General features: G+C 37.3%; 1 protein-coding gene across 1 annotated transcript in view; it reads right to left on the bottom strand.

Annotated features, from left to right (window-relative positions):
- The window catches only part of LOC125239451 (protein madd-4), a 699,588-nt gene that overhangs the window by 22,421 nt on the left and 651,202 nt on the right, over positions 1-25,965 (bottom strand). Inside the window, exons 9-13 of the mRNA XM_048147057.1 lie at positions 21,215-21,344; positions 19,445-19,560; positions 19,125-19,225; positions 4,040-4,164; positions 641-880 (exon numbers count right to left, since the gene is read on the bottom strand). Of these exons, the coding sequence (XP_048003014.1) occupies positions 641-880; positions 4,040-4,164; positions 19,125-19,225; positions 19,445-19,560; positions 21,215-21,344 (712 nt within the window). The remainder of the gene's footprint in view (positions 1-640; positions 881-4,039; positions 4,165-19,124; positions 19,226-19,444; positions 19,561-21,214; positions 21,345-25,965) is intronic.

Here is a 25,965-nt window from a genome sequence, read left to right on the forward strand (position 1 = left end):
TATGTCTCATAGTACGCTACGACGAAATAAATTAACCTCATCCAAGTATTAGTTCAATAAAGAATCAAGCGGAAAAACGTTAATAACTTCGAAACTTGAATAGGTATGGTGTTATTTTTTTTATCTATTTAAATTATGAACACTTTTATAGGTTCAATGTCAAAATTAACTTTTTTACTTTATAAATGAACTTACAACAACTGATTCAAATTTCAAATCTTTCTAGCTCATTTTCTCGATTTCAACTAACTGTCGCTTGATCGCTTATTCCATAACACTGTCCAATTCGTCGCTCCGTTTTTAGATGGACAAACAAACAGACACACACATTTTCCCATTTATAATATCAGTATGGATACTCACCTTTGAACACACACACATAGAAGTTAACCTTTTTAAAAGGTGAATATTATATATATTTACTTCCTAATAATACGTATTATCATTCAATTAAATATATTTATCAAAATATTATAAATGCCTGACTTTTATACATAAAATGACACTTATACATAGTTAAAATGGCTTCCATTTGTATCTCTTGGTTTTATTTTATTTTAATATTCGGTGGAGTTTTAAAGGTAATAATTATTCAAGGACGGCTAAAATAAGATACATTTACTCCAGAATTAAGACATACCTGTCAGATCCATACGCAGGTACACTTGAATCCCCAAACGACGTCCCATACGCCAAAGAACAAGGTTCCATCACACATCTCTCAGTGTCCTCCATCGGCTTCGGCCCCATACATTTACTGTCCGGCAGTTTCGCTATAGTCCTACTGAACTCCAGGAATATCTTGCAATGGACTTCTTTCTTCCGCCAACCTTCTCCACACGATACACTGCATGGCCCCCATTCATCATCCTTGATGTAGCTAGTAAATAAAAAAGCATTTTAACTACTGTATTAAGATTCACTGATTTAAACTTACACGATTATTACACGTATTTAAAATGAACACGGGGCTTAATCGCGTATTTATTATGTTTTCAACACTGGCCTCCGACATTTCAAGAATGGCATAGTTCTCGTGGTCTGGGAACAGACTAGAGCAGGCTCCAAGAGGATGTTCGTTTGCAAAAATAGCGCACCTCATTCTGACTTCAGATATATATTTTATAGATCCCGGACACCATATAAACACATGTTGCCAACCAGTATTGTGGTCCCCTTCCCCGCACCCCGGCAATCAAAAATCGCATACAAAGAAAAAAAATTTTTTCATCAAACCATGCCGTGTGGGGTATCAAATGAAAGGGCTTACTGAGTAGTTCACGAATATATAGCATACTATAACATTTATTATACTTCCTCTCAGAACTTTTTTGAAAGTTTACTAAAATGCTTGATTTTCGAGTTAACTTTAAACCACTATTGCTTGAGAAGTTATGAATCTATTTTAATCATTATTATTTTAAATAACTAACAATAGTCCATTATATACAAAATAATAGTTAATACAGTCAAACAGTTGCATGGGGGAGCGAGGGGAGCAATCAAAGATGGCGAGTTTCGATATTTCTCTCGTGGCCAAACGTCGTGTATAACTGTTGTTTTAGATATTTTTTCTACTCCTGCTTTCCTCCTCCCACTTTAATCTGTCAATTATATTGTCCCGCAATGAAATTCCACTCAGAAACCGAATTTTAAAACCATATTGAAACATCGAAACTCGCCATTTTTGATTGCTCCCCCGCTCCTCCATGCAACTTTTTCACTGTACGAACTATTGGTTCGCAAACAATGGACTATTGTTAGTTTTTTATAATAATAATGATTAAAATATATTCATAACTTCTCAAGAAATAGTGGTATAAAGTTAACTCGAAAATCGAGCATTTTAGTAAACTTTCAAAAAAATTCTTAGAGGAAGTATAATAAATGTTATAGTATGCTATATATTTGTGAACTACTCAGTAAGTCCTTTCATTTGATACCCCACACGGCATGGTTTGATGAAATTATTTTTTTCTTTGTATGCGATTTTTGATTGCCGGGGTGCGGGGAAGGGGACCACAAAACTGGTTGGCAACATGTGTTTTTATGGTGTCCGGGATCTATAAAATATTATTATGTATCTGAAGTCAGAATAAGGTGCGCTATTTTTGCAAACGAACATCCCCTTGGAGCCTGCTCTAGACTGGCTTAAGTTGACATCTCCTCTCTTCTATCTGTACGCGTTTTTCGAACTACCTGCACTTGGTTAGGACCAACCACTGGACTAGGGATGTCACCTTGTCGACACACAACACTCGCGGTATTCGGTTTTTCAACATAATAATACGCGATTAAGCCCCGTATGCAATTTTAAATATGTATAAAGATTGTCTATCTCATATTAGATTTGCTATACTATTTAATACTATAGAAATTCACACGTCTCATCATGCTAGGTGCTGAAGGGTTTATTCTACTAATCCTATTGTTTACATTTCATCAATTCTGGCTGGTATATGTAGAAGTATGTGCACCAGTGTATATATGTTTATCTGTCCACCAATTGTATGTTTCACCTGAAAATTTTAAAGCTGTTACATTTAAATTAGAATTATAGTGCTCTGTAAAGTTTTGTGTTGTAACTCTGTGAGTCAATCTTTTAGAAACAGTGTAGCTGTCTGTGTGGGTGCCAGAAATGTAGAGTAAAGAGTATTGGAAAAGTGTAGAAGCGAAAGGAAAAACAAATGCAAGACAAATCCTCACAGTGTTGACTACAAGTGTGCAAGGAAATTTAAATTTTTAATGTGCAGTGCAAGAGTTGAAAATACAAGTATTGTAGGTTTATGTGAAAGCGATGGAGTGACAGTTAGTGGTCTGAATTTTATTGGTCAGGGATGTGCAGATTTTGGACGTCGTTTAGGATTTTCTTTATTTTTATTCTGTACAGTATTTACAGTGAACACTTAAATTGCTAAATCATCTAGACATTTCAGGATTATTTACATTTACATTCAGGTTTCTGTATCTATTCTAAGACCACTATTATATTACCGTGAGAACAGTTGTTCAAAAATGAGTATTGTATTGGCTTTTAGACCATTTTTGAGCAACTGCTGATACACAAAAGCTAGAAAACATAACAGTAGCTAGCCGGAACTGTGTTGATGGAGGGGTCAATGTCATTCATTGTAAAAAATGTGTGATGTTATTTTGAATTGAAAAGTGAAACCTTTAAAAATTTGATCGTTCGCAGGTACAATACCTTACATACAACCAGCCACACGCAAAGAATATTTTGTAATTGCTGAAAGAGACAACAACAAAATACTCTGAGCTTTTAACGGAAATGACTGAGACACGTTACAATAGATGAAAATTCCTCAAAATCTCGGAATTTAAATAAAGTTTTTAATCATAACTGGACTTTAGGAAAGTTTTAATGCAAAACAAGTGTAGGTCATTTGATTTAACAAAATGCTGTTTATATTGACGGTGAATTAGATTCTCGAATCGTAACAATTTTTGAATTTAACTATATTGAAAATTTCAAACTTCTTTGTCGAGCTTCTTGCGAACTGCTTTTGACGACGTTTGTGTGTTGATTTTAAAGAAAAAAGTCCAGTTGTGTCTAAAAATTACATTTAATATGATCTCAATGGTGAGAAATAAATTATAATATGTAATCAATAAAAAACTGTTAAGTATGGTAATTTAAGTCTGTATAATATTTATGTATAATGAATCAATGTGTAATGTCTTACTAAAATTACATATCCTAAGCTTATCCTAACAGTAATGTAAAAAAAACAATCATCAAATCATCATATTTCAAAGCATCGACCGCACAAGAATTCAATAGCATAAAATACGTTGTTTTTTTGTTTATATCTGTTGTAAAATTTATATTTACAGTTGGCAAGTGTTATATTTTATTGTCAACAATTTAAACACTGGTGTGGCCGATTCTTAATTCAGTACATCGAAACTGACCTCCTTAACGAAGACATTAATTAACCAAGTTATTCCAACTAATAATATAATGAATAAAAAATTAAAAATCAATATATCCGGTAATAGCTAGACTACATAAACTTACGTGGCTTCAACCGGTACATCGGGTTCGCCGATGAGACGCTCGGCCTTCGCTTGAGGTGGGGGGTATGGTTGTATGAGCGGTTGTGTGTGGTACACTACCCCTGGGAGGAGTTCTTCTATATCATCCTAAAGAAGAATACAATATGCAATATAATAATAACGGTCCCGAGATAAACGAAAGACATACAAATAATAATAAATATTGGGGGACACCTTACACAGAATTTAACTTAGCCCCAAACAAAGCAAAGCTTGTACTATGGGTGCTAAGCGACGATATACATAAATAGATAAATACATACTTATATACATAGAAAACATCCATGACTCGGGAACAAATATCTGTGCTCATCACACAAATAAATGCCCTTACCACCTATGTACACCGTGTCCAATAAGTCCGAATACTCACATTTTACCTCAGTTCTAAAGATATAGGGATCACAGGCCATCAAATTCTTATTTAAACTAAAGAGTATATTCCTCTTAATAAAATACAAGCACAAAGTACATGAAATTTCCGAAGTGTCTAAGAAAAACAAAGAGGTAAAGTGCCAACAAAATACTTGCTCGGCACGCAGGTGACGAGTTATTTTTTATAAGGAGAATCTGTATGTGATAAAACAGACGCCACGTGTCCAAAATAAACTATTATGGGTACCGAGGATAGATAACGTTCCGGGCAACTAGAAAAATGTGCCTAGGTTCCAGAGCTCATCATCGGCCCAGGTGTGGGATGCAGTATGTAAGCGAGGTAAACTACCTTCAGTACTTACAGATAAAAGCGTTAAAATCAACGTTTTTTTCTTTAAAACCAAGGTTTTGGAGAAAAAAATGCCTTAAAGTTAAAAAGGATGCTTGGGAATGAGTATCATGTGTCCCAACAAGACGCACCTCCAGCACATTCGGCAAATGGTATTCTAGCGTAGTTTCAGACTAATTTGGCAGTTTTTTATCCGAAATATGAGTGGCCACCCAGGCCTCCAGGTTTAGGCGTATTAGACTATTTTGTATTGTCATACATGCTTTGAAGACTAAATTTTTATAAAATCATAAACCTAGATCATTTCAAAAAGGTTATCGAGAGTATTTGGGATGAAATGTGAAGAAAACAGTGCGTGCCGCGTGTGATCCGTTTGAGAAGCGTTTGAGGCTGGTAAACAAGTTAATGCTGGAGTTATTCCAAAACATTTTTTGTGAATGTAGTAAATAAGAGTGCCATTCATAAAATATAATAATAATGTAGTAACTATTTGTTCATTTTGTTTTATTGGCTATTTGTGCTGTATTCAAACTTATTGGACACGGTGTATATACCCTTACCTTACCTTACCTTATCTATGTATAAAAATATATGAATTTATCTATTTAAGTATGTATATTGCTTAGCACCCATAGTACAAGCTTTGCTTAGTTTGGGGCTAAGTTGATCTGTGTAAGGTGTTCCCCAATATTTATTTATTTTATTTATTTTTTAATTTACCGGGATTCGAACCCAGGACCGCGGCTCAGCAGGCAGGGTCACTACCGACCGAGCCAGACCGGTCGTCTGTAATATATAATATAATATCAGTAAAGAAGATGGTAGATAAGTGTAAAAGAACCCGTTTCTCAATGATCAATCAGTGTGATAAATACTTAAATAGTTTCACTATCTAATGTATACTAAAAAAATCCTGGTCACGGCACTACATTGAAACACGTACAACCTTATTAATCGTTTTGATAATTATAATCGTTCTCCCTTTCCAACCTATTCATATGACAGAAAGGGACAAAATATTATTATCAGCTTCTCAACTTTAGTAAAAGTTTATGAATGAGAGAGTTAAAAAATGGCGTGCATACAACACCTCAAACCTTAACGACAATGGTCTAACGGCTAGCCACGACGAGCGGGGCGGCTGGGCTGCGCGGGAAACGCGCGCGGGCGCTAGCCATGCCACGTACTTTTAGAAGCGGCGGCAGGGCCTAGGAGCGGCCAGAACGTTTTCATATTTAAAAACATGTTTTTTACTGTCGAATATGACTCTAAAGTGCATAGAATGCTTTAATTAGTCAATTACGTCTTGTAAAGAGAATATGTGTGATGACTAAGTACATGGAATTTATTTTATGGCTAGTTAAATGATACTTAATATAAATAAACACTAGAAAAAAATTAAGAGTAAATACGAATATATACTATACCAAAATATGTTTGAAAACATTATTACATACTACATACGCGAAAGTACAATTCAATTTTCATTAAATAACGGCCTAGCCACGACAATGGTCTAAGGCGTTTTGCGGCAGCGGCAAGCGGTAAGTCACAAAAACAAAAACGCAGCGCGCGCGAGGCATGCCACGACACGCGCCGCTGTTCGAAAACGCGCGCGGGTTTCACGGGCCTACCCGCGGGAGCGGCGCGCGGGGCGGCGCGCGACTCGAACAACTGTAGCGCGCCGCGCCCGCACCGCCACGACATTGGAGCGGCGCGGCCGGCCTAGGCGGCTAGATGGGTCTAGCGATTCCACGCGAAACAAAAGATTTTGTTTTTATTATGAGCGTCTTGAACCCGAAACCTTTATTCAATGAAAATTGAATTGTACTTTCGCGTATGTAGTATGTAATAATGTTTTCAAACATATTTTTGTATAGTATTTATTCGTATTTACTCTTAATTTTTTTCTAAGTGTTTATTTATATTAACCTTTCGTATGCGTCTGTCAAAAAATTGTCATTAATATATTAGTCATAATAACTACATGTTAAAGTTGAAACAATATGGAGCAGATCTGCTCCTAAGCATACGAGAGGTTAAGTATCATTTAACTAGCCATAAAATAAATTCCATGTACTTAGTCATCACACGTATTCTCTTGTACAAGACGTAATTGACTAATTAAAGCATTCTATGCACTTAGAGTCATATTCAACAGTCAAAAACATGTTTTTAAAAATATGAGCCGCTCCTAGGCCTAGCCGCCGATTCTAAAAGTACGTGGCATGGCTAGCGCCCGCGCGCGTTTCCCGCGCAGCCCAGCCGCCCCGCTCGCCGCCTTAGACCATTGTCGTGGCTAGGCCGTAAAGGTTTCGGGTTCAAGACGCTCATAATAAAAACAAAATGTTTTGTTTCGCGCGGAATCGCTAGCCCCATCTAGCCGCCTAGGCCGGTCGCGCCGCTGTAATGTCGTGGCGGTGCGGGCGCGGCGCGCTACAGTTGTTCTCGTCGCGCGCCGCCCCGCGCGCCGCTCCCGCGGGTAGGCCCGTAAAAACCCGCGCGCGATTTCGAACAGCGGCAAGGTCGTGGCATGCCTCGCGCGCGCTGCGTTTTTGTTTTTGTGACTTACCGCTTGCCGCTGCCGCAAGACGCCTTAGACCATTGTCGTGGCTAGGCCGTAGTAAAACAAGCTAGTTCCACATTAATAAGTTATATTGTCAAATAACGGCACACAAGAGTCACAAGCACAAGTAGAGAAAATAAGAGTACAAAGCACAGCACAGCATAGAAAAAGAGGAAGTCAGAAATAGCACAGAAGATAGGAAAAGTACATAAAGAAAGCACACATTAAAAGCGTAAGCTTAAAGCATTAAGCGGCGCACAAGCAAACCGAATATTATAATGCAAGCGAGTCGGCGCGTAAGCATTAACCGTTAGCTCGGGCGGCGCGAGCGCATGCATCCAGCCTCGAGAGTGATAAATTGCCGACTGGCTGGGATTTCCGAGCGCACACGAAAGCGCGCTCGCCCGCCGATCTGCGGCGGAGCGGCCCGAGCGATAAGGCAGTACCTTAACGCCGCGCTTGCGTCGCGCGAAGCGTAACAGCATTTTAAAACATAATATTTATTATTTATTAACAATATATTTAATACACCTGTCGCCACAGGCCACTGAATATATTTAAAAATCCTTCCATTTAAGATATGTTGGGTCGTTGTTTGCGAATTCTAGCAGAGTTGAGTTAACTTCATTAGTTAATTAAACCTGTGTTGATCCAATTGCATTATAATATGATTTGTATGTATAGTATTCCGTTAATTAATATAAAATCGCTGTCAATAGAAATTGTCACCAATGTAAACCAACCATTATATAAAATATCCATATTCTAGCACAATTTTATTATTTTAAAGGTTGAGGATCATAATGTGATATGAATTGATTAAATAACACATGGATTTAGCCAGTATCTGATGAGTTAGAATGGAAATTAAAGACATTTTGACTGCAAGGTTTGTTTACATTATTCACAAGTTCTATTGACGGCGACTTTAGTCTTTATAAATTCAGTTTGTTTGCAGTACATCTTACACTCTACTATGTGTAACGCTTTGACGATCCTTATTTTGTAAGGAGAGCAAATTTTGCACGGAAGTTTCACTTAGACATGAAACTTTGGCATAGACGAGCTCGAGACAGAATGCATTTTCCTGACCATAGGCAAAGTGTAATAATAGTATCTGTACTATGTGCCGAATGCACATGACACTCACGCATGCAACGCTCACGATAATATATCTTTCGTGGCTATCTATCTCTATCGCTCTTGAGTATTGGCGCGACAGAGCTAGACTGCATTTCTGCGGTGTTTCGGTGGCGTTTCGGTTCGTAGAAATGCCATTCGGCTACGGGCCTGGGTGGCTAGCCGAATGGCACAATCGCTCACGAAAGGCTCACGAAACGAAGCGCTAGCATTTCTCCGACGCCAAACGAAAGCGATACGCCGCTGGCTCTGTCGCGCCAATACGCAAGCGCGATAGAGATAGATATCTACTAGCGCTTCGTTTCGTGAGCGTTTCGTGAGCGATTGTGCCATTCGGCTAGCCACCCTGGACACAATATTGATCGTAGGCTATTTCCAGTTTCTCATTTAATATGCGATTCCTATTTTAGAATGTGTTCCCTGATTGAAGTCTGCTTCGCGTTAGTTTTAATGTAAATGTTGCTTTTGTTTTGTAATACATTAGGCTTTTGTTATATTTTTGTTTATTTTTTATTTTTATAACAAGAAACTTACAACTATTTTACAAGAAACAATCCGTCAAACTGAGGACAGTTTGTTGGCGGATAAAGCGCTCGTATATCGCATGTATATTTCTTATTCTACGCACTTAACTCAACGGAAATAAACGGAAATTAATAATTTGAAATCAACGGAAGCGGAAGGATTTAATTTAAACTTTCACCATTATTACACATTCATAGTAATAATACCTTTAAAATCAGGACTGACTCGCGTAGGTACTATTTATTTACGTTTTAAATTAACCTACTCATAGTGTTGTGTTCCTGTCGGTGAGTAAGGCTGCCAGAGCTAAACGCAGACCTGACGGAAAGACCTACGGAACTAATGTGTTTCGTCTATAATATTGTCCTTTGAGTCGTCGGCAACAGAAACCCTACTTGGAACTTGTACACTCTTTTTTGCTGTGTACTTAACGCAGCAAAAAGAAGTGTACAAGTTTCAAATGGATTGGCAACGCGCACGTGACTTTCCTTGAGTTGCGTGCATAGGTGACGGTGACCGCTTTTCATCAGGCGGACCGTATGCTTGTTATTTAAAAGTTGTTACATCCATCAAACACTTCGAAGTCTTCAAACTATCCATTCGTTTCCCAATGAACATGGGAGCCGCGACGTATAATTAATTGACCCAAAGCGAAGACAACGCAAACTCTCAACTTCGGTTGTCAAACTTTCAACGCAACCCGTAGACTAACAAGTTGGTAAGTTCCGAGTCCGGGATGTGGTCTGACAGGCGGCGATTAAGTCAGGTACCAAATACAAGCTTGAGGGCAACGTGAGTGAACGGGGGTAGTTAGCTGAAGTTTTGAAGTTTAAGTCTTAAACTAGAAGTTAGGTTTGTACAGTATGTTATTGGCCTTAGCGTCTATTTCAGACGATTTATGGTGCAATGTCCTAGAGTTAACACTAGTTTTAAGAAAGCGACTGCCATCTGACCTTTCAACCGGAAGGGTAACAAGGCCTTATTGAAATTAGTCCGGTTTCCTCACGATATTTCCCTTCACCGAAAAGCGACTGGCAAATTCGATGTTGTTCTAAATCATTCGAGAATAGTTAGCTATTTTGAGTATTTTTAAACTTACCGGTTCCGATCGGTAAAGAGTTATATTACTGACCTTGTATCATCTGTTTTCCGCCTGCACCTTAGCCCCAACTCATCAAAGAATTGGTTAAGCCGCAAGCGACATAGTTAGCCAAAGTAAAACCTGCCTTAGAACTTTACCTAATTGGAATGGCTTTTTTAACTCGCACAGGTTGGGAAACTTTGGCTTGTCTTCATTCAGTTCTTGCTTATTTCTTGTTGTAGCTTATTCTTTTGTGTGGTTTCGAGACTAACTAGTGTTTCTTGGAAGCAGAAACGGGTGTTACTTATACTTTTGGGAAGTTTAGAATGTTTTAACAAGAAGGTATTTGGCTATTAATTAAAAAAGTTAGTTATTACTTATTATTCAATGTAGGTAGGTTTGAAAGTTGTCTGATTATTTTGAACAACTATTTAACTATTTATTAAATCTTTATTGCACACAAAGAAAGAAAAACTTATAGTACAAAAGGCGGACTTAATGCCAGACAGCATTCTCTACCAGTCAACCTTTAGGCAAAGCAGAGATATTGTGGGCGGTGATATTACTAAAACTTAAAACTATCATTCATTTCAGTTTATAGTTTAATAAAAAAAAAATAAAAAAAATATTTTCTGTGAATTTGCGACAGGTAGAATAACGAGTTCTTCTAAAGTAAAGTTATAAGAGAGTCAAAGTCAAAAAACATAATTATAACAAGCATAACCCTACTTTTTGCCGTAGTCGGATAAAACGGCGACACTCAGTTTTAACCCCCGACGCAAAAACGACGGGGTGTTATAAGTTTGACGTGTCTGTCTGTCTGTTTGTCTGTCTGTCTGTTTGTCTGTCTGTCTGTCTGTCTGTCTGTCTGTCTGTTCGTGTGTGTGTGTCTGTCTGTGGTGTCGTAGCTCCCGAACGGATCAACCGATTTAGGTAAACTTAAATTAGTTTTTTTTTTAAGTTGAATTAGTCGGGAGTGCACGAGTGTTCTTATAGTTATATTTCATGAAAATCTGTTCACTATGTCGCGGTCGGGGGATTTTCAAAATTTCAATTTTTGGTTAAGTTATTGAAATGTTGACAATTTAGAACCCTATCTAACCTTATTTTTAACAAGCAGAAACGTCTGCTAACGATTCTAAACATTTTTATATTAAAGGAAAAAATGGAAAAATTTACGCTTCCGGCGGGACTTGAACCCGCATCATTTGCAATCCGTGCAAGGCTCTTAACCAATTGAGCTACGGAAGCCACGCCGGACATCGCAAATCTTTCCATGCCTTTCCTTATGTACACACGTCTTGGGGTGACGTCTAGCGCCATCTACTCAATCTTCTCAATATAACTTGAGACTACAGTGCCGTTACAAGATGTAATAGTCTGTCGGTAGATGGCGCTAGACGTCACCCCAAGACGTGTGTACATAAGGAAAGGCATGGAAAGATTTGCGATGTCCGGCGTGGCTTCCGTAGCTCAATTGGTTAAGAGTCTATCTAACCTTATTCTGAACTTCCCGAAGCTATATTCACGAGGTAGTCTAAACAATATGCTTCGCTGATGCTGCACTATTTTAATCCTTTTAACGACATCCAATCAAACTTCGACCCTGAACAATACACTGTTACGTCGATTTTCGCTGCTCTAGATAACGGAAATTATCTCTTGCATTTTCTGCAGGATGGAATATTCCTAGACTGTCGAAAAAGAAATTGACTACCAATAAGGTTATGTAGTAAAGTTTGTTATGCAAAATCTGTCCATGAAGATTTGCAGACTAGTAGTGATTTGCTTTAAACATTTATAGATTACTAGCTTTTTCCCGCGGCTTCGCTCGTGTTAGAAAGAGACAAAAAGTAGCCTATGTCGCTTTCCACCCCTTCAACTATCTCCACTTAAAAATCACGTCAACGTGTTTCAATCACGTGTTTTGCCGTGAAAGACGGACAAACAAACAGATACACACACTTTCCCATTTATAATATTAGTATGGATAGGTAGACTTGGGGGTTATGATATGTAAGGAACCGACATACGATAAAATCGTGACATTTTTGGTACGGAATCCCTTCCTACAGTCATAAAGCCGATCGGAGAATTCCGGTCGAAATTTTCCACGGCGTTTCTTACAATGTTCACTTGCTACTCGTATTGAATTGAATTAACACAGAGATTGAATTAACAATAACCTAACCACAAAATTAAAATTAAGGAAAAAACCCCGATCGCGATATAGTAGACCGACTTCCATGAAACATGGCTAAGAACACTCCCTACTAACTCAGCTTTCAGACAAAAAAACCTAAATCTAAATCGAATAATCCGTTAGGGAGCTACGATGGCACAGACAGACACACAGACAAACAGACAGACAGACACGTCGAATTTATAAAACCCCGTGGTTTTTGCGTCGGGGGTTAAAAAACAACCAGTTTTATTGTTCGTTCAACAAGTTTTTTGTTAAAGTAGCGCCTACGTGCTCTTTGGTTCAAACAACAACTGAGATTTTGTTAAGTGTAACTAGTACATTCTACAAGTTACTTGTGATTTGAATTTTGAATCAACAATATATTTTAATCAACAAGTCGATTTTATAAAAGCAACATGACACGTATTGTTTTAAACATAATATGTTTATGGTTGGCTGATTCAATCAAATATATTTTAACAAGTTTGACCTTGTTGTTCGAACAAATCGACTTGTGTCATCAATATTGTGATTTATTCGTTTACTTAGATACTTTTGTTTCAAACGGATAAACCTGCCACAAGTTGAACTTGTAAAATTCACAATGCTAATTTCTCTCAGTGAAGCATTGTTCGTCAGTGCAATCTGTTTCTTTACCTACACTAATAAAGCAAAGAAACAGCCCAATACCAACCAGGATTCCCCATTTTCAAGAAATTGTAAAACCTGACTTATACAACAATATCAGCATTTTCCCATTCGCAAACAAAGTGCGGTAAGTACAAAAGTATGCATATTCCCGATATTGCTCGACGCTATAAAATCCAGCACTAAAAGTATTGAAAACTTGACAATGTTGCTACTTAGAACAAGTTATAGACGGAGGATGGTATAAATTGTTATTTTATTACGGCAACATTAGTATATTCATAGCTGGGCATTAACTCGTTAATCCGTTAATCGTTAATTAACGAAGTTAACATTTCGATTAACGGATTAAGGTGGCTCGCCTAGGTTACCCGAAGCTCAGGCTGCGTTAGATGGCGTTAATCTGCAAATTACCAGTCTTATTTTTTTTGTGGAGTCGTACAGGCATTTATATACTTTCAATTATGCTTCGCGAACATTTAATATTAAAATTCACGTATTACAACAAACATTCAACTTCTCATTGTAACGTTAATCCCCATAATGTAAATAAATTTACTATTTTACACTATTTTTAAGTACCACTCACACATACAAACAGTGTTTTTGTATTCCTTATAGTCGATAATTTCACGCGGCGACAGCTTGTTTAAATAGCCTTCCGCCTTCTTCTTAGCCTTTACGTGCCATCGCATGATTTGCATGGAAGTACTGGGTTCGAATCCAGGACTTTTTCTCTTTTTTTTTTTTAATACTACGTCAAAAGCGTCACAGCAAAAAGGAGTGTACAAGTTCAAAGGAGGGTTTGGGTTGCCGACGACTCAAAGGACAATAGACAGAACAAATTAGTTCCGTAAGTCCTCCCGTCGTCAGCACCCCGCACCCTCGTTGAGCTCTGGCAGCCTTACTCACCGGCAGGAACACAACACTATGTGACACTATTTTTTGTTTTATTATTATACATAAATGTATATGTACTCGTACAGTAGTTACTGAGCGTTTTCCACAAAAAAGATTAAAAACCTATTATCTTACATGGTAATAATTTTTGGGTTTGTCGAACTCAGAATTTCTAACATAATTATCTTAATCTGATATTTTAAAAAATTACAAAAAGTATAGATAAATTTTAGTTTCTAAACTACGATCCGAATGATTTTTTTTTCTAATTGTTTATTTTCGATGGAGCAAGGGTATTCAAATCGCTTTTGAAATCTTAAATTAGTAAATGAAAATGCAATAGTTAAGTGGACTTTTTTTATCTAAGGATTAATTTCGATAAAATATTATATTTAGCGAGGGTATTAAAAGTTGTGTTTTATATCTCAACTTAATAAATAGAAAATCAAAATGACAATAAAAAAATCAATATGTTCTCTAAGATAAAATTGATACCTTCGGCTCTCCTTTCTTGCTCGGTCAATAAAAAAAACGAAATTTATATCCAAAAAAATACAAAAAGTTTATAGAATCCTGGGAATCGAACGCACCTTCACGGCGTGACAGACGATTGTTTCCCAACGATGCCATTACATAACACGCTGTTACCGACGAAATTGGGCTATACATATTATATAATTATTTAAATATAAATAATAATGTCAAATCCATACTAATATTACAAATGGGAAAGGGTGTGTGTCTGTTTGTTTGTCCGTCTTTCACGGCAAAACCGGAGCGACGAATTGACGTGATTATTTAAGGGGATTTAGTTGAAGGGATGAAGAATGACATAGGCTACTTTTTGTCTCTTTCTTACGCGAGCGAAGCCGCGGTCAAAAGCTAGTTTATTATAAATGGGAAAAGCTGGTTACTCTATAATCTGAAGTGGAAGATTTCGTTGTTTCACCAAAGATAATGTGTGTTTGTTTGTTTGTCCGTCTTTCACGGCCAAACGGAGCGACGGATTGACATGTTTTTTAAGTGGAGATAGTTGAAGGGATGGAGAGTGACATATGCTACTTTTGTCTCTTTCTAACGCAAGCGAAGCCGCGGGCTAAAGCTAGTACAGCACGGGAAGCATGGTCGCGCGATAGACGATAAAATATCAGGCCGTCCCTGTCGCACTATTAGTAAGTGCGATTATAGGGACGGCCAGATGTTTTATCATTTATCGCGTGACCATAATTGCCTGCCTGGACCAGATTATATTAATGATAATTTGATGATAATTGTTATTTGTAACCATTTAGTTAATATTGTCTTCAGTTACCGCGATAGTTACTCATGAAATAAAAACTATGAAAACGGATTAAATCGCGTATAATGAGTTTAAAATTCATCCCAATGTTTCGAACACTTTTACAGCGTTCGTGGTCAACGGGTGACTGAGGAAAAATTACAAATGTGCAAAAGCTACCCATATTCTTGTATATAACCATTTAGTTGTTGAAAAACATTCACACAACAATGACATAGGTCAACCAGCTCAGTAAATGCAATACATTACTAATACTATGCCCACACTTTGACCTATGTATAATGTACTAGCTTTTACCCGCGGCTTCGCCCGCGTAATAAAAGTATTCTTATTGAAACGTTTACAAAAAATAAGATTTTCATTTGGATCCGTAGGTTTTTTTGTAGGTACAGATGTCCGCGATTATTTAAATTAAGGTAAAGCGGGGCAATTCTCGACTGGAGGGCCATTGTAACTGATCTATTTGCTGTACGGTCCGGTTTTGGCTGACTGTACCTTACACATATTACTATTGCTTTAAAATAAATTCTTGCAATGATTGTAGAATTGTTACAAAGCGACCACAGCGTAGGTAGTAGGTACGAATATGTATGTATTTTACCTATTTAAATATTTATACTGGGGAAACTTCATACAACCCACATAGCCAGTATCTCGACGCTATGGTCGGTAGGGTAGAAAGTACTTCCTTGCATTATCGCTTACAATTTTTTCCATTTTGCTTATACTTATTGCAAACGTAAACATATAAAAGGCAAGCAAACAACGATCTTCTTACAGCACATTGAATGTAATAGTTATTACGGATGCAGGATACTCGCCGATGCCTACTTACTAATACCTTCCCACTGAGCCACCTGCATTTTATCCCCGTCCCCGTCCCCTATTTCTATCCCTATCCCTATCCCTAACCCTATCCCGTTCCGTCCCTGTCCCTGTCCCTGTCCCTGTCCCTGTCCGTGTCCGTGTCCCTGTCCCTGTCCCTGTCCCTGTCCCTGTCCCTGTCCCTGTCCCTGTCCCTGTCCCTGTCCGTGTCCGTGTCCGTGTCCCTGTCCCTGTCCCTGTCCCTGTCCCTGTCTCTATCCCTATCCCTATCCCTAACCCTATCCCGTTCCTGTCCCTGTCCTTGCCCCTGTCAAATTATCATGCTAGGAGGTGAACTATAAAAAATCCTTTCTTAGTGCTCCTCTAAGGAACTTCCGTGTTAATTTGAAATCTCTTGAACCAGAAGTAAAGATAAAAACTAAAGCTATACTTATGGCTATTTTGGATATTTTAACCTCATTGCACAACAACAGGGGAGAAAATTTCTTTTCCACCTCATTAAATTTTAAAATCGTTGTATTTATCGTGATCAGCGACCCGATAAACCATAAAAACGATACCCATATTGTGCTTTTGACTTTACCCCTTTGCACCCCTTTAGGGGTCAAATTTCTTTAGAAATCCTCCTGTGAAGTTTCGAATAAAATAGTCAAACTAATCTTGTTTCCCCATACAAACTTTGAACCCCCATTTCACCCTTTTAAGAGGAGAATTTTGAAAAATCCTTTCTTAGTGCTCCTCTACGCCATATAAGGAACCTATGTGCCAAATTTGAAATCTCTAGGACCAACAGTTTCGGCTGTGTGTTGATATGTCAATCAGTCAGTCAATATCTTCTTTTATATATTTAAACCCCATTGCACCACAACAGGGGAGAAGGTATTTCACTTCCGCCTCGTTAGATTTTAAAAACGTTGTGTTTATCGTGATCAGCGACCCGATAAACCATAAAAACGATACCCATATTGATTTTTTGACTTTATCACCCCCTTTTCACCCTTTTAGGGGTTAAATTTTCAAAAAACCTGAAACACGTATTCAGTCATATGTCTTAAGGAATCTTCCTGTGAAGTTTCGAATAAATTAGTCAAACTAATCTTGTTTCCCCATACAAACTTTGAACCCCCATTTGACCCCCTTAGGAGGTGAATTTTGGAAAATCCTTTCTTAGTGCTCCTCTACACTATATAGGGAACCTACGTGCCAAATTTGAAATCTCTAGGACCAGCGGTTTCGGCTGTGCGTTGATATGTCAGTCAGTCAGTCAGTCAGTCAGCTTCTTCTTTTATATATTTAGATTATACCAGACGTGTAATATTTTATTTTATCAACAAAGGCATAATAAAGATTGTATTGTATTTTTGTATGAAAATAAAAAATAGGAAAGAAATATAGTAAGAGTCTTTTTTAATAGAATATTTATTCTATTAAAAAATAAAAAAAAAACTTAATAAATCTAAAAAAAGTTCAAATGATTAAAAAAGACTCTGGAATCGAACTCGAGATCTCCTGTTTCATAGTCAATGCATTTGACCGAGACGCCATTTCGATTTACACTAGCAGTGTCGAAATACACGATATGTATCTTTATTGACAAAATACGTCATTATTTCTGAGTCTGCTTGAGTTAAGTAAACCAATATCTTTAAATAATTACTTGTCAAGAGCCAAGTGTCACTGATGACAATGTCAACTAAAAATGCGCGAAATATGACGGCTCTGTGTCTGTACACAAAATTTGGCACGCACATTTTCGTAAAATTAATAAAAAATTCACATGGATTTGTCCATGATTTCTGTATGAAACAATGTATTTCGTTCAATACTGCGACGATGGATAATGTATAGTAGATGTATGCGCATATTTTTATTTAGTTGTAGTGTGCGGTGACTAAATAAATGGTAGATGTTTTTTGTATGGAAAGCGAGCCACCTTAACTTTTAAGTTAACTTTAAAAAATGTTAACGGACTCGTTAACTTCCGTTAAATTTCATAGAGTCCGTTAATCGTTAATCCAGCACCCCAAGCGGCTCGCTGCGCCGCGAAAACCACGTACTGCTACTGTAAAAGCCCGTAGTACGGCAAAACCTAGGTTTTATCGGTAAAAGCAGATCCGTCGGTTATAAACAGTCTAAAGACCAATTGGCGACTTTAGATCACTTATTCGAGATCTTCTAAATCTTATTAGGCGTGCTAGATCGATCACTAACCTGGGAATAGAGTGCAATCATCAGGCATGACAGACATATCACGCAACCGACGCATCGACGAGTTAGAGTCCGGCGCGGGCCTTAGATTACTCTACCAAGTTATCGTGGCCCACAGCATCGAGTTGTCATCTCAAATCTAAATCTGAAGAACCGACGCACCACGATCGCGACCGCATGAATGACCCAATAATTACCAATCCGAAGTAAAACCTAGGATTTAGCCAACCAACGGCGGTACACGCCCGAAGAGAACGAAATTATTACATTTCGGTTTTTTACCGATTGGCGTCACAGGTTTTAATGGTTTTTGGTGGATACTTAGTAAATAGAAATACATAATACCTAACTACAGTGGAGTCCTATTTTTATGACGTGTTAACGGATTATCGATTAACTTTAACTTCCGTTAAATCTACCGAAATGTATCGCTTTAACGATTAACGAAGTTAACTTTTTAAGTAACGGATTAACGATTATCGAAGTTAACTATTTGATTAACGGTGCCCAGCTATGAGTATATTATATTATGATTTAGACTCGTTGAAAACTTACTTGTAGTTAAGACACAGAGCAATACACGTGGAATCCGAAAAAATATGATTCCTGATCATAATCAAGACTAAAATTTTTCATAAACTTTTCTGGATTTCACCTAGTTTCAGTTGCTGTTTGCACTCCAGAGGTGTTCACGAGGTCGCGCCACGCCTTTCTTCAGCGACCTCTCGACAAACCGGGTCGGCCGCTCGTAGCTCATTCTGGATGGACTGCTTCCATGAGTGTACAGGGCGCCCGGGGCCACGGCTTTCATTTTGTGACAATCAGCGCCACTCTGTCACGTACGTTGCCAATAGCCGAACATCGTCTAGCTAGGTCAAATATGCTAAGGACGTAAATATAGGTAAGGTTAAACGATAAAAGAATGATAAAGTGAGCCTTACTTACCCCTGACCATGGTCCTTCGACCCAGACGGGGCAGTCCTCAGTGTTGCAAGGCTGTGTTGAGCGAGGAGCTGGCGACACGCAACCAGGATCGGGACTCGAACCTGTTATTAAAAACATAATCCGTTGGATACATAATGTATATACGAGTATTAATCTATTAGGAAACACTAAAAATAAAGGTCAAAAAATGATGCTTTTAATACTGAAAGACAACATATTTTGAAACAAACATACAAATGATTCTGTCTAACAACTACTGTATTTTGAGAGAAAGAGTACCTTATAAGAGACATATACACCCGGTTCATATGTGTACTTACCTGGTTCATATGTGTCTGTTCTAGTCATGTTAGCAGAACGTGCGCATAGGACGCGACGCGAGCGCACCCCTCCACCACAGGTAACGCTGCACGACGACCATTCTCCAACGTACCACCTGTTAAATAAAAACTTTGTATAAAAGACAGTTTTTTTTATAAATGGGCTTACTCTTGGCTACAGACTGCTTTGCCAAAGGCAAAGACGTGGCCTACGATGCCTGTTCACCCTAGATTTGAAGGTTGCCGGGTTATATGAACTTGGAAATATAGCCGTCGGCAAGAAATTCCACCCCTTGGCAGTGCGTATAAGAAAAGAAGAAGCAAAACGCTTCGTGCGAATTAGCTCGAATTAGTTACTTTCACAGCATTATGTCATATGGTATTTTACTTTGGGGCAGTGCTTCAGAGATAAATACCATATTTATTCTGCAGAAGAGGGCTATTCGAGCAATATATAAAATGAACCATAGAGACTCACTTAGAGATAAGTTTAAGGACATTAATATAATGACAGTGCATTGTCAATATATTTATGAGAATATTATGTATGTACGTAAAAACATTTGTAATTTTAAGAAAAACTGTGATGTACATAATATAAATACTAGAAATAAACATAAACTCGCGGTGCCCTTCACACGGCTCTGTAAAATTAAAAAATCATTCATGGGTAATTGTGTTCGATTTTATAATAAACTTCCGAATCATATTACTGATTGTCAATTAATAAATTTAAGAATCATGTAAAGCGTGTACTTATTTCCAAAGCTTATTATACAACACAAGACTACATGAATGATAAAACAACGTGGGATTAATTGTTATTCGAAATGGTTTCTTATTTTTACGTTTTTTATTATTATTATGGTTGATGCAATTAATATTGTATTTTTTTGGACATTGGATTTTTCCTAGAAATATTCTAGACGTGTATTTTTATATATACATATACCTAATTATATATTTTTAATATTGTCTTCGGTTACCGCGATAGTTACTCATGAAATAAAACTATGGAAACGGATTAAATCGCGTATAATGATGCGCGGGGATGTATTTTAAATTCATTATACGCGATTTAATCCGTTTCCATAGTTTTATTTCATATATATATTTTTTGTTTAACGATTATTTTTATATGAAATTGTATATTATAGACTCAATATTATTATGAACAATAATTACAACAATAAATTGCTCTAAATTAAAACCGAAATAAATTACACATATGAAAGAAAAAGTGACCAAGGCCTCCAGTGCCTGAGGCTTTTTCTTTCATATGTGTAATTTATTTCGGTTTTAATTTATATATATAGTGGTGTGACTACTTTAAGATAGCACAAGTTGAAATATTTTCAATAGAATTTAATTTGACTTGTGTTAATTAGAATTAGAATAAATTGCTCTGATAATTAGGTTAGATTAAGATGTAATGAACTATTCATAAGAGCTTGTAACTAGGCCTACATGAATAAAGATATTTTGAATTTGAATTTGAATTTAGCGGAATACCTACCAAGAAAGGATTTTAGGATTTTTATAGTAAAGGAAAAAAAAATCTTACGCACCCGCGCGTGCCGGTGCAACCGTGCATAGTTTTTAACCAATTGAGCTACGGAATCATCTGCACCGGACCTCAATTTTTTTTCTGTCTATGTCACTCTCCATCTCTTCAACTCGTCAATTCGTCTTTCGGTTTTACCGTATGAGACAGAGAAACAAACACACACACATACTTTCCCGTATTAATATTATAGTATGGATACGTACTTGAAAGGACAAGGGTGTGTGTTACACGGAACTATGGATGCTTGAGGCTTGCTCGATGCATCGCAGAGCTGCTCAGGTGCGTCTGATCCTGTTAGGCGATCGCGGCAGACTGCTAGCGACATCTTGTAACCTGAAAAGAAAAAAAGTTTAGCATTTGTTGCAGAAGCATCAGGGATCATACTAACTCATGGAAGCCTGCGGTCCTTTGACAACTTATCCAAAGATTTGGCAAAGGCACAAGTTTTACGAAAGCGACTGCCATCTGACCTTCCAACCCGAAGGGTTAACTAGGCCTGATTGGCCTAGTACGGTTTCCTCATGACTTTTTTTTTGACCGAAAAGCGACTAGCAAATATCAAATGACATTTCACACATTAGTTCCGAAAAACATAGAAAAGACGCATTGTCTGTATTTACCTTCTTATCTGATTCACTGACAGACAGTCAAATTGCCAAATCAGTTTATCAAAAACTTTCAATAAACTTTATTTTAAAGGTAAGTCAGTATTATAAAGTAGTCCAAGTCCTTTTGAGCATGTCAGACAGATTTAAAGTTTAAAGAACTACATGAATTTTAAAAATGCAATCTTCATAATTCCAGGTAGAACAAGCACCAAAAACCTTTGAAATAAACTCCCTGCAAAAAACAAATAACGGCAAGAAAGTTTCAGTGTTTAAATAGCCATTAGAGAGCTCTCAGAAACCAAATTACTAAACACGGATATAAAATGAACCGTGAAATTGTGAAGAATTTTGATAAAAAAAGAAGGAAAATGAGACAAATAAAAGGATTGGTTTAAAGTAAAAATTAGGCGTATGAGAGGGTTAGAATGGAAGACAGGTTGTGGATGAAATATGTATGGGACAAATAGGTCAATTCTGGATAGTATTAGATAGGAAAAGACAGGTGGAAAACTAAAAGAGGGGCTTTTGCTCAACAGTGGTTGATAAAGTACATAGATAGATAGATATTATTTATGGGCACACCTCAGAAAAGATACAGAAAAAAGATACAGTGGAGACAAAACAAATGATTATAAATAGAGACAGACAACAGGCGGTCTTATCGCTAAAGAGCGATCTCTACCAGACAACCTTTGGGTAGCGGAAATAAAAAACATAATCAAAAAGAGTTAGTGCTTTGAAATAAAAAAAACATAATAAATTATTTATATGTTGAAGGTCAAAATTAACTAAGCATATTGGCTTCAGAAATTTCCAAATGGGCCTTCGGTCTTAATGAAATTTTAGTAAGATTTAAAAGAACCAAAGATAGACATAATAGGGTATATCGTTTCGTAAATATCACAAAGCTTTTACGTTTTTGTGTCTGAATGGTACCTATATACATTCTCAATGTCATAGACGGTACCTCTTTATACATGGATTCACAAAAGAAAAATCTTTAATAGAGGATCCTTTCTTTGGTGCAAAATACTTAAGTATATTGTGTCTCAAGTTAACCCTGACCTTTAATATTATTCTCTGCGAAGGACATAATAACATAAGTTTGCCATTTTCACGTTCTGGATAGGTACCTTGCTCGTCAGTAAACGTCAAGGGAAATGGCATTAATATACGGTTTTTTTTTAAAGGAGTCCGTAGCACTGTTATTCACCGAACTCTGTGCTGCGCGCGTGCTGGCAGGTCGACAGGAATGGATCCCAATTCCGCTGTCAGCGCGCGTCTTTTGTTTATAAGTACAGTTCTGAGCTGTCAATAGGCGACAAATGATTCGATTGCACAACTTTTTGTAAATTATAATGTGTAAATAAGCCTTTATTTGTGTAGTTATTCTTGTGCTTTTTCCGTGTGTTGTGTACATAGTATAAAAATTCAAAAACTCTGAGACTGCAGGTGCAAGAAAACTGTCAAACTCATCTAGTGCCACTTAGTCCTTGTAGTCGGACCATGGTAATGAGCGATTAGCGAGGAGCCTGGGAGTTCCCGTGAATACATAAATATGTAAATAAAGATGGAGGTTCATTACGGGCCGCGTTCTGCAGGGGATATCAAATTTAGAGTCGCTCCGCTAGGCTAAAGTGCCGCCGAGAACGGTCAGACATTTTTAACTAAAGTGAAGCGACAATTTTATTTATAAACTACCTTTGTATTTACTTAAACATTTTATTGATTTTATAAAATTTTTGGCGTTTTCATGAAGATGGCTGAACCGATTTAGAAAGTTAAGATGTTTTGATTTCTGTCGTAAATTTTATGAGGTTAGGATTTGGTGGTATTGATGAATCTGTTTTTTTAGTGTTCCGTAGCATAAATGTCACAAAAAAAACCATTACAATATGGTTATGTCCATCTGTCTGTCCGTAATATTTTTAAATAATTATCATAAGCACACATAACACATTCAAACTCAAAATCTTTGAATGAAAGCCAGAAAGCTAAGGCAAAAGTTCTCTTAGAAGCGTTGTTTGCGTAAGGCTGAAATTTCAGCCACCGGAGGCCACATTTTCTGTAGTATGAATTCCTTTATGTTTTTTTTATTAGTAAAAACATGTTTACATGACATTACAGTGAAACCAATGCGTCACGAAACTTAGATAATAAATAAGATTTTGTAAAAAAAATCATTTTTGGCACAAGCTTTTGTCGCCGACTGTACCTTTCTTTCAACCGTCATCTATTGCTCTTCGAGATGTTTCTAAAAACCCCTTACTGGATGGGGATACGACGTTTCATAACAGAGTTCCTACGACCACCTTTCTGCTCCATCATCATGATACCATAATATTGCATTGTCACGTGATTTACATGTGTTCAAAATTTCAGCTCAATCGGAAACCGGGAAGTGGGTCAAATTTAGCTTCTACGTTTTGACGCACACTAACATACTAACAAAGCAAGTTGAATAAAAGCTTGTAAAAGGGCATTTTGGCGAAAAAGATTCAAAAACTTTTTTTTCTAAAATAGGTAAATTTAATGTTTTTCCTACTCAGAATCACGAGCCATTTTCATGCTACTATTAGGCGGAAAAAAAGCATCCCAAATTTATTTTTTCCACTTGGTTACCATTTTTCGAGCACTTTGTACAGCGGTTACAAAGTGGAAAGTACGCAAAATAATAGAAAATTTTGGGACCATTTTTTTGTCTCTTGTTTTTTGTCCTATGTCGAAAGGGCTCGTGATTCTGAGTAGGAAAAACATAAAATTTACCTACCTTAGAAAATATATTTTTGGTGATTGTTCTCGCTGAAATGCCCAAAAAGAGAGAAAAAAGAGAACAATAATCATAGAGAGAACAATAAAAATAAAATCAAACAATTGATTTGGGCGATGACGTCACAGCGTAGCTCCGTTGAGTCGTTTGATCCATACTATTATTATAAATGGGAACGTGTGTAATACACTATGTATGTCTGTTTGTTTGTCCGTCTTTCACGACAAAACGGAGCGACGAATTGATGTGATTTTTTAAGTGGAGATAGTTGAAGGGATCGTGCGTGACATAGGTCTTTCTGACTAAAGCGAAGCCGCGGGCAAAAGCTAGTCCATACCAGTGGCGGCTGGTGAAAATTTCTGCTAGGCAACACCAATGCAAAAAGAAACCTCCCTTTAACATTAGGTATTTTACTAGTAATCAATTTTAGGCAAGCCGATGGGAATCGGCTTGTATGGACCAACCGCTGCTGGTCCATACTAATATTATAAATTTAATGGGAAAGTGGGTGTGTCTGTTTGTTTGTCAGTCTTTCACGGCAAAACGGAGAGACGAATTGACGTGATTTTTTTAAGTGGAGATATTTGAAGGGATGGAGAGTGCCATAGGCTACTTTTTGTCTCTTTCTAACGCGAGCAAAGCCGCGGGAAAAAGCTAGTATGATATATTTTCGTGTTCACTTCACGTTATTCTAGTCTTAAACTATCTATTTAGTCACATAGCAGTGATATTTTTAGAACATGTTTATCCAGCTTTTTGTCCCATCCGCGTGTCCCACTCACACGTTTGTGTAGTTCTCTGCAAAACGCTCATTTGAATAGTAAAGACAACTAAATTCACGCTCGGCAGTTGAAAAATATTCGAAAATAAAGGAACAATGAGAATTAATAATGCAATAAAGGATAAAGGAATTTTATTCATTTGTGCATTTACTTGGTGGTAGGTTTGTGCCCGGTTTTTATTTTAGCAGAGAGAATTTAGCGTGAATTTAATGAACAAATATCAAGGCCGTAGATTTGTTAGGTCTTTTGTTCAGAAATCTGGGACTATTTCGTTAGAATGAGTAGTTATTGTTTGGATGATGCTGTAACGCCGTGTCTTGCGTGGGCGACGGTCGCCATCGCATCGTCTACTTCCATATCGATAAGGTTTGATTTCGTATGCGTCGCATCGCCGTCGCGCGACCATCGCGCGACCGTCGCCCACGCAAGCCACGGCGTAAGGCAAAAATATTAGAAAAATGACACTTTGATGTACAAAGAATACCTCTATTATGTCTAGTACAGGGTAATAGTACATTGTGCAACAAGGGGAGGAAGTTGAATATTACTAACGAGAGTAAGTTAAATCGCGACGGCTTGCCGGAGCGATTTAAAGACTCGAGTTAGTAATATTCATACTCCCCGAGTTACACACAATGTTTTTCATCACATTTGAGAGAAAAATACAGAGATGACTGTTTCATAAGGCAAAACCTTCAACCGGCGGCGTTGCGACCAGTAGTGTATCTTGATATACATCAGATTATTCATATTAAATCCATTGTTTTTAATAACAAACACTTTTTGAACGAAAA

This window comes from Leguminivora glycinivorella, chromosome 2, assembly GCF_023078275.1.
Source record: "Leguminivora glycinivorella isolate SPB_JAAS2020 chromosome 2, LegGlyc_1.1, whole genome shotgun sequence".
NCBI lineage: Eukaryota > Metazoa > Arthropoda > Insecta > Lepidoptera > Tortricidae > Leguminivora > Leguminivora glycinivorella.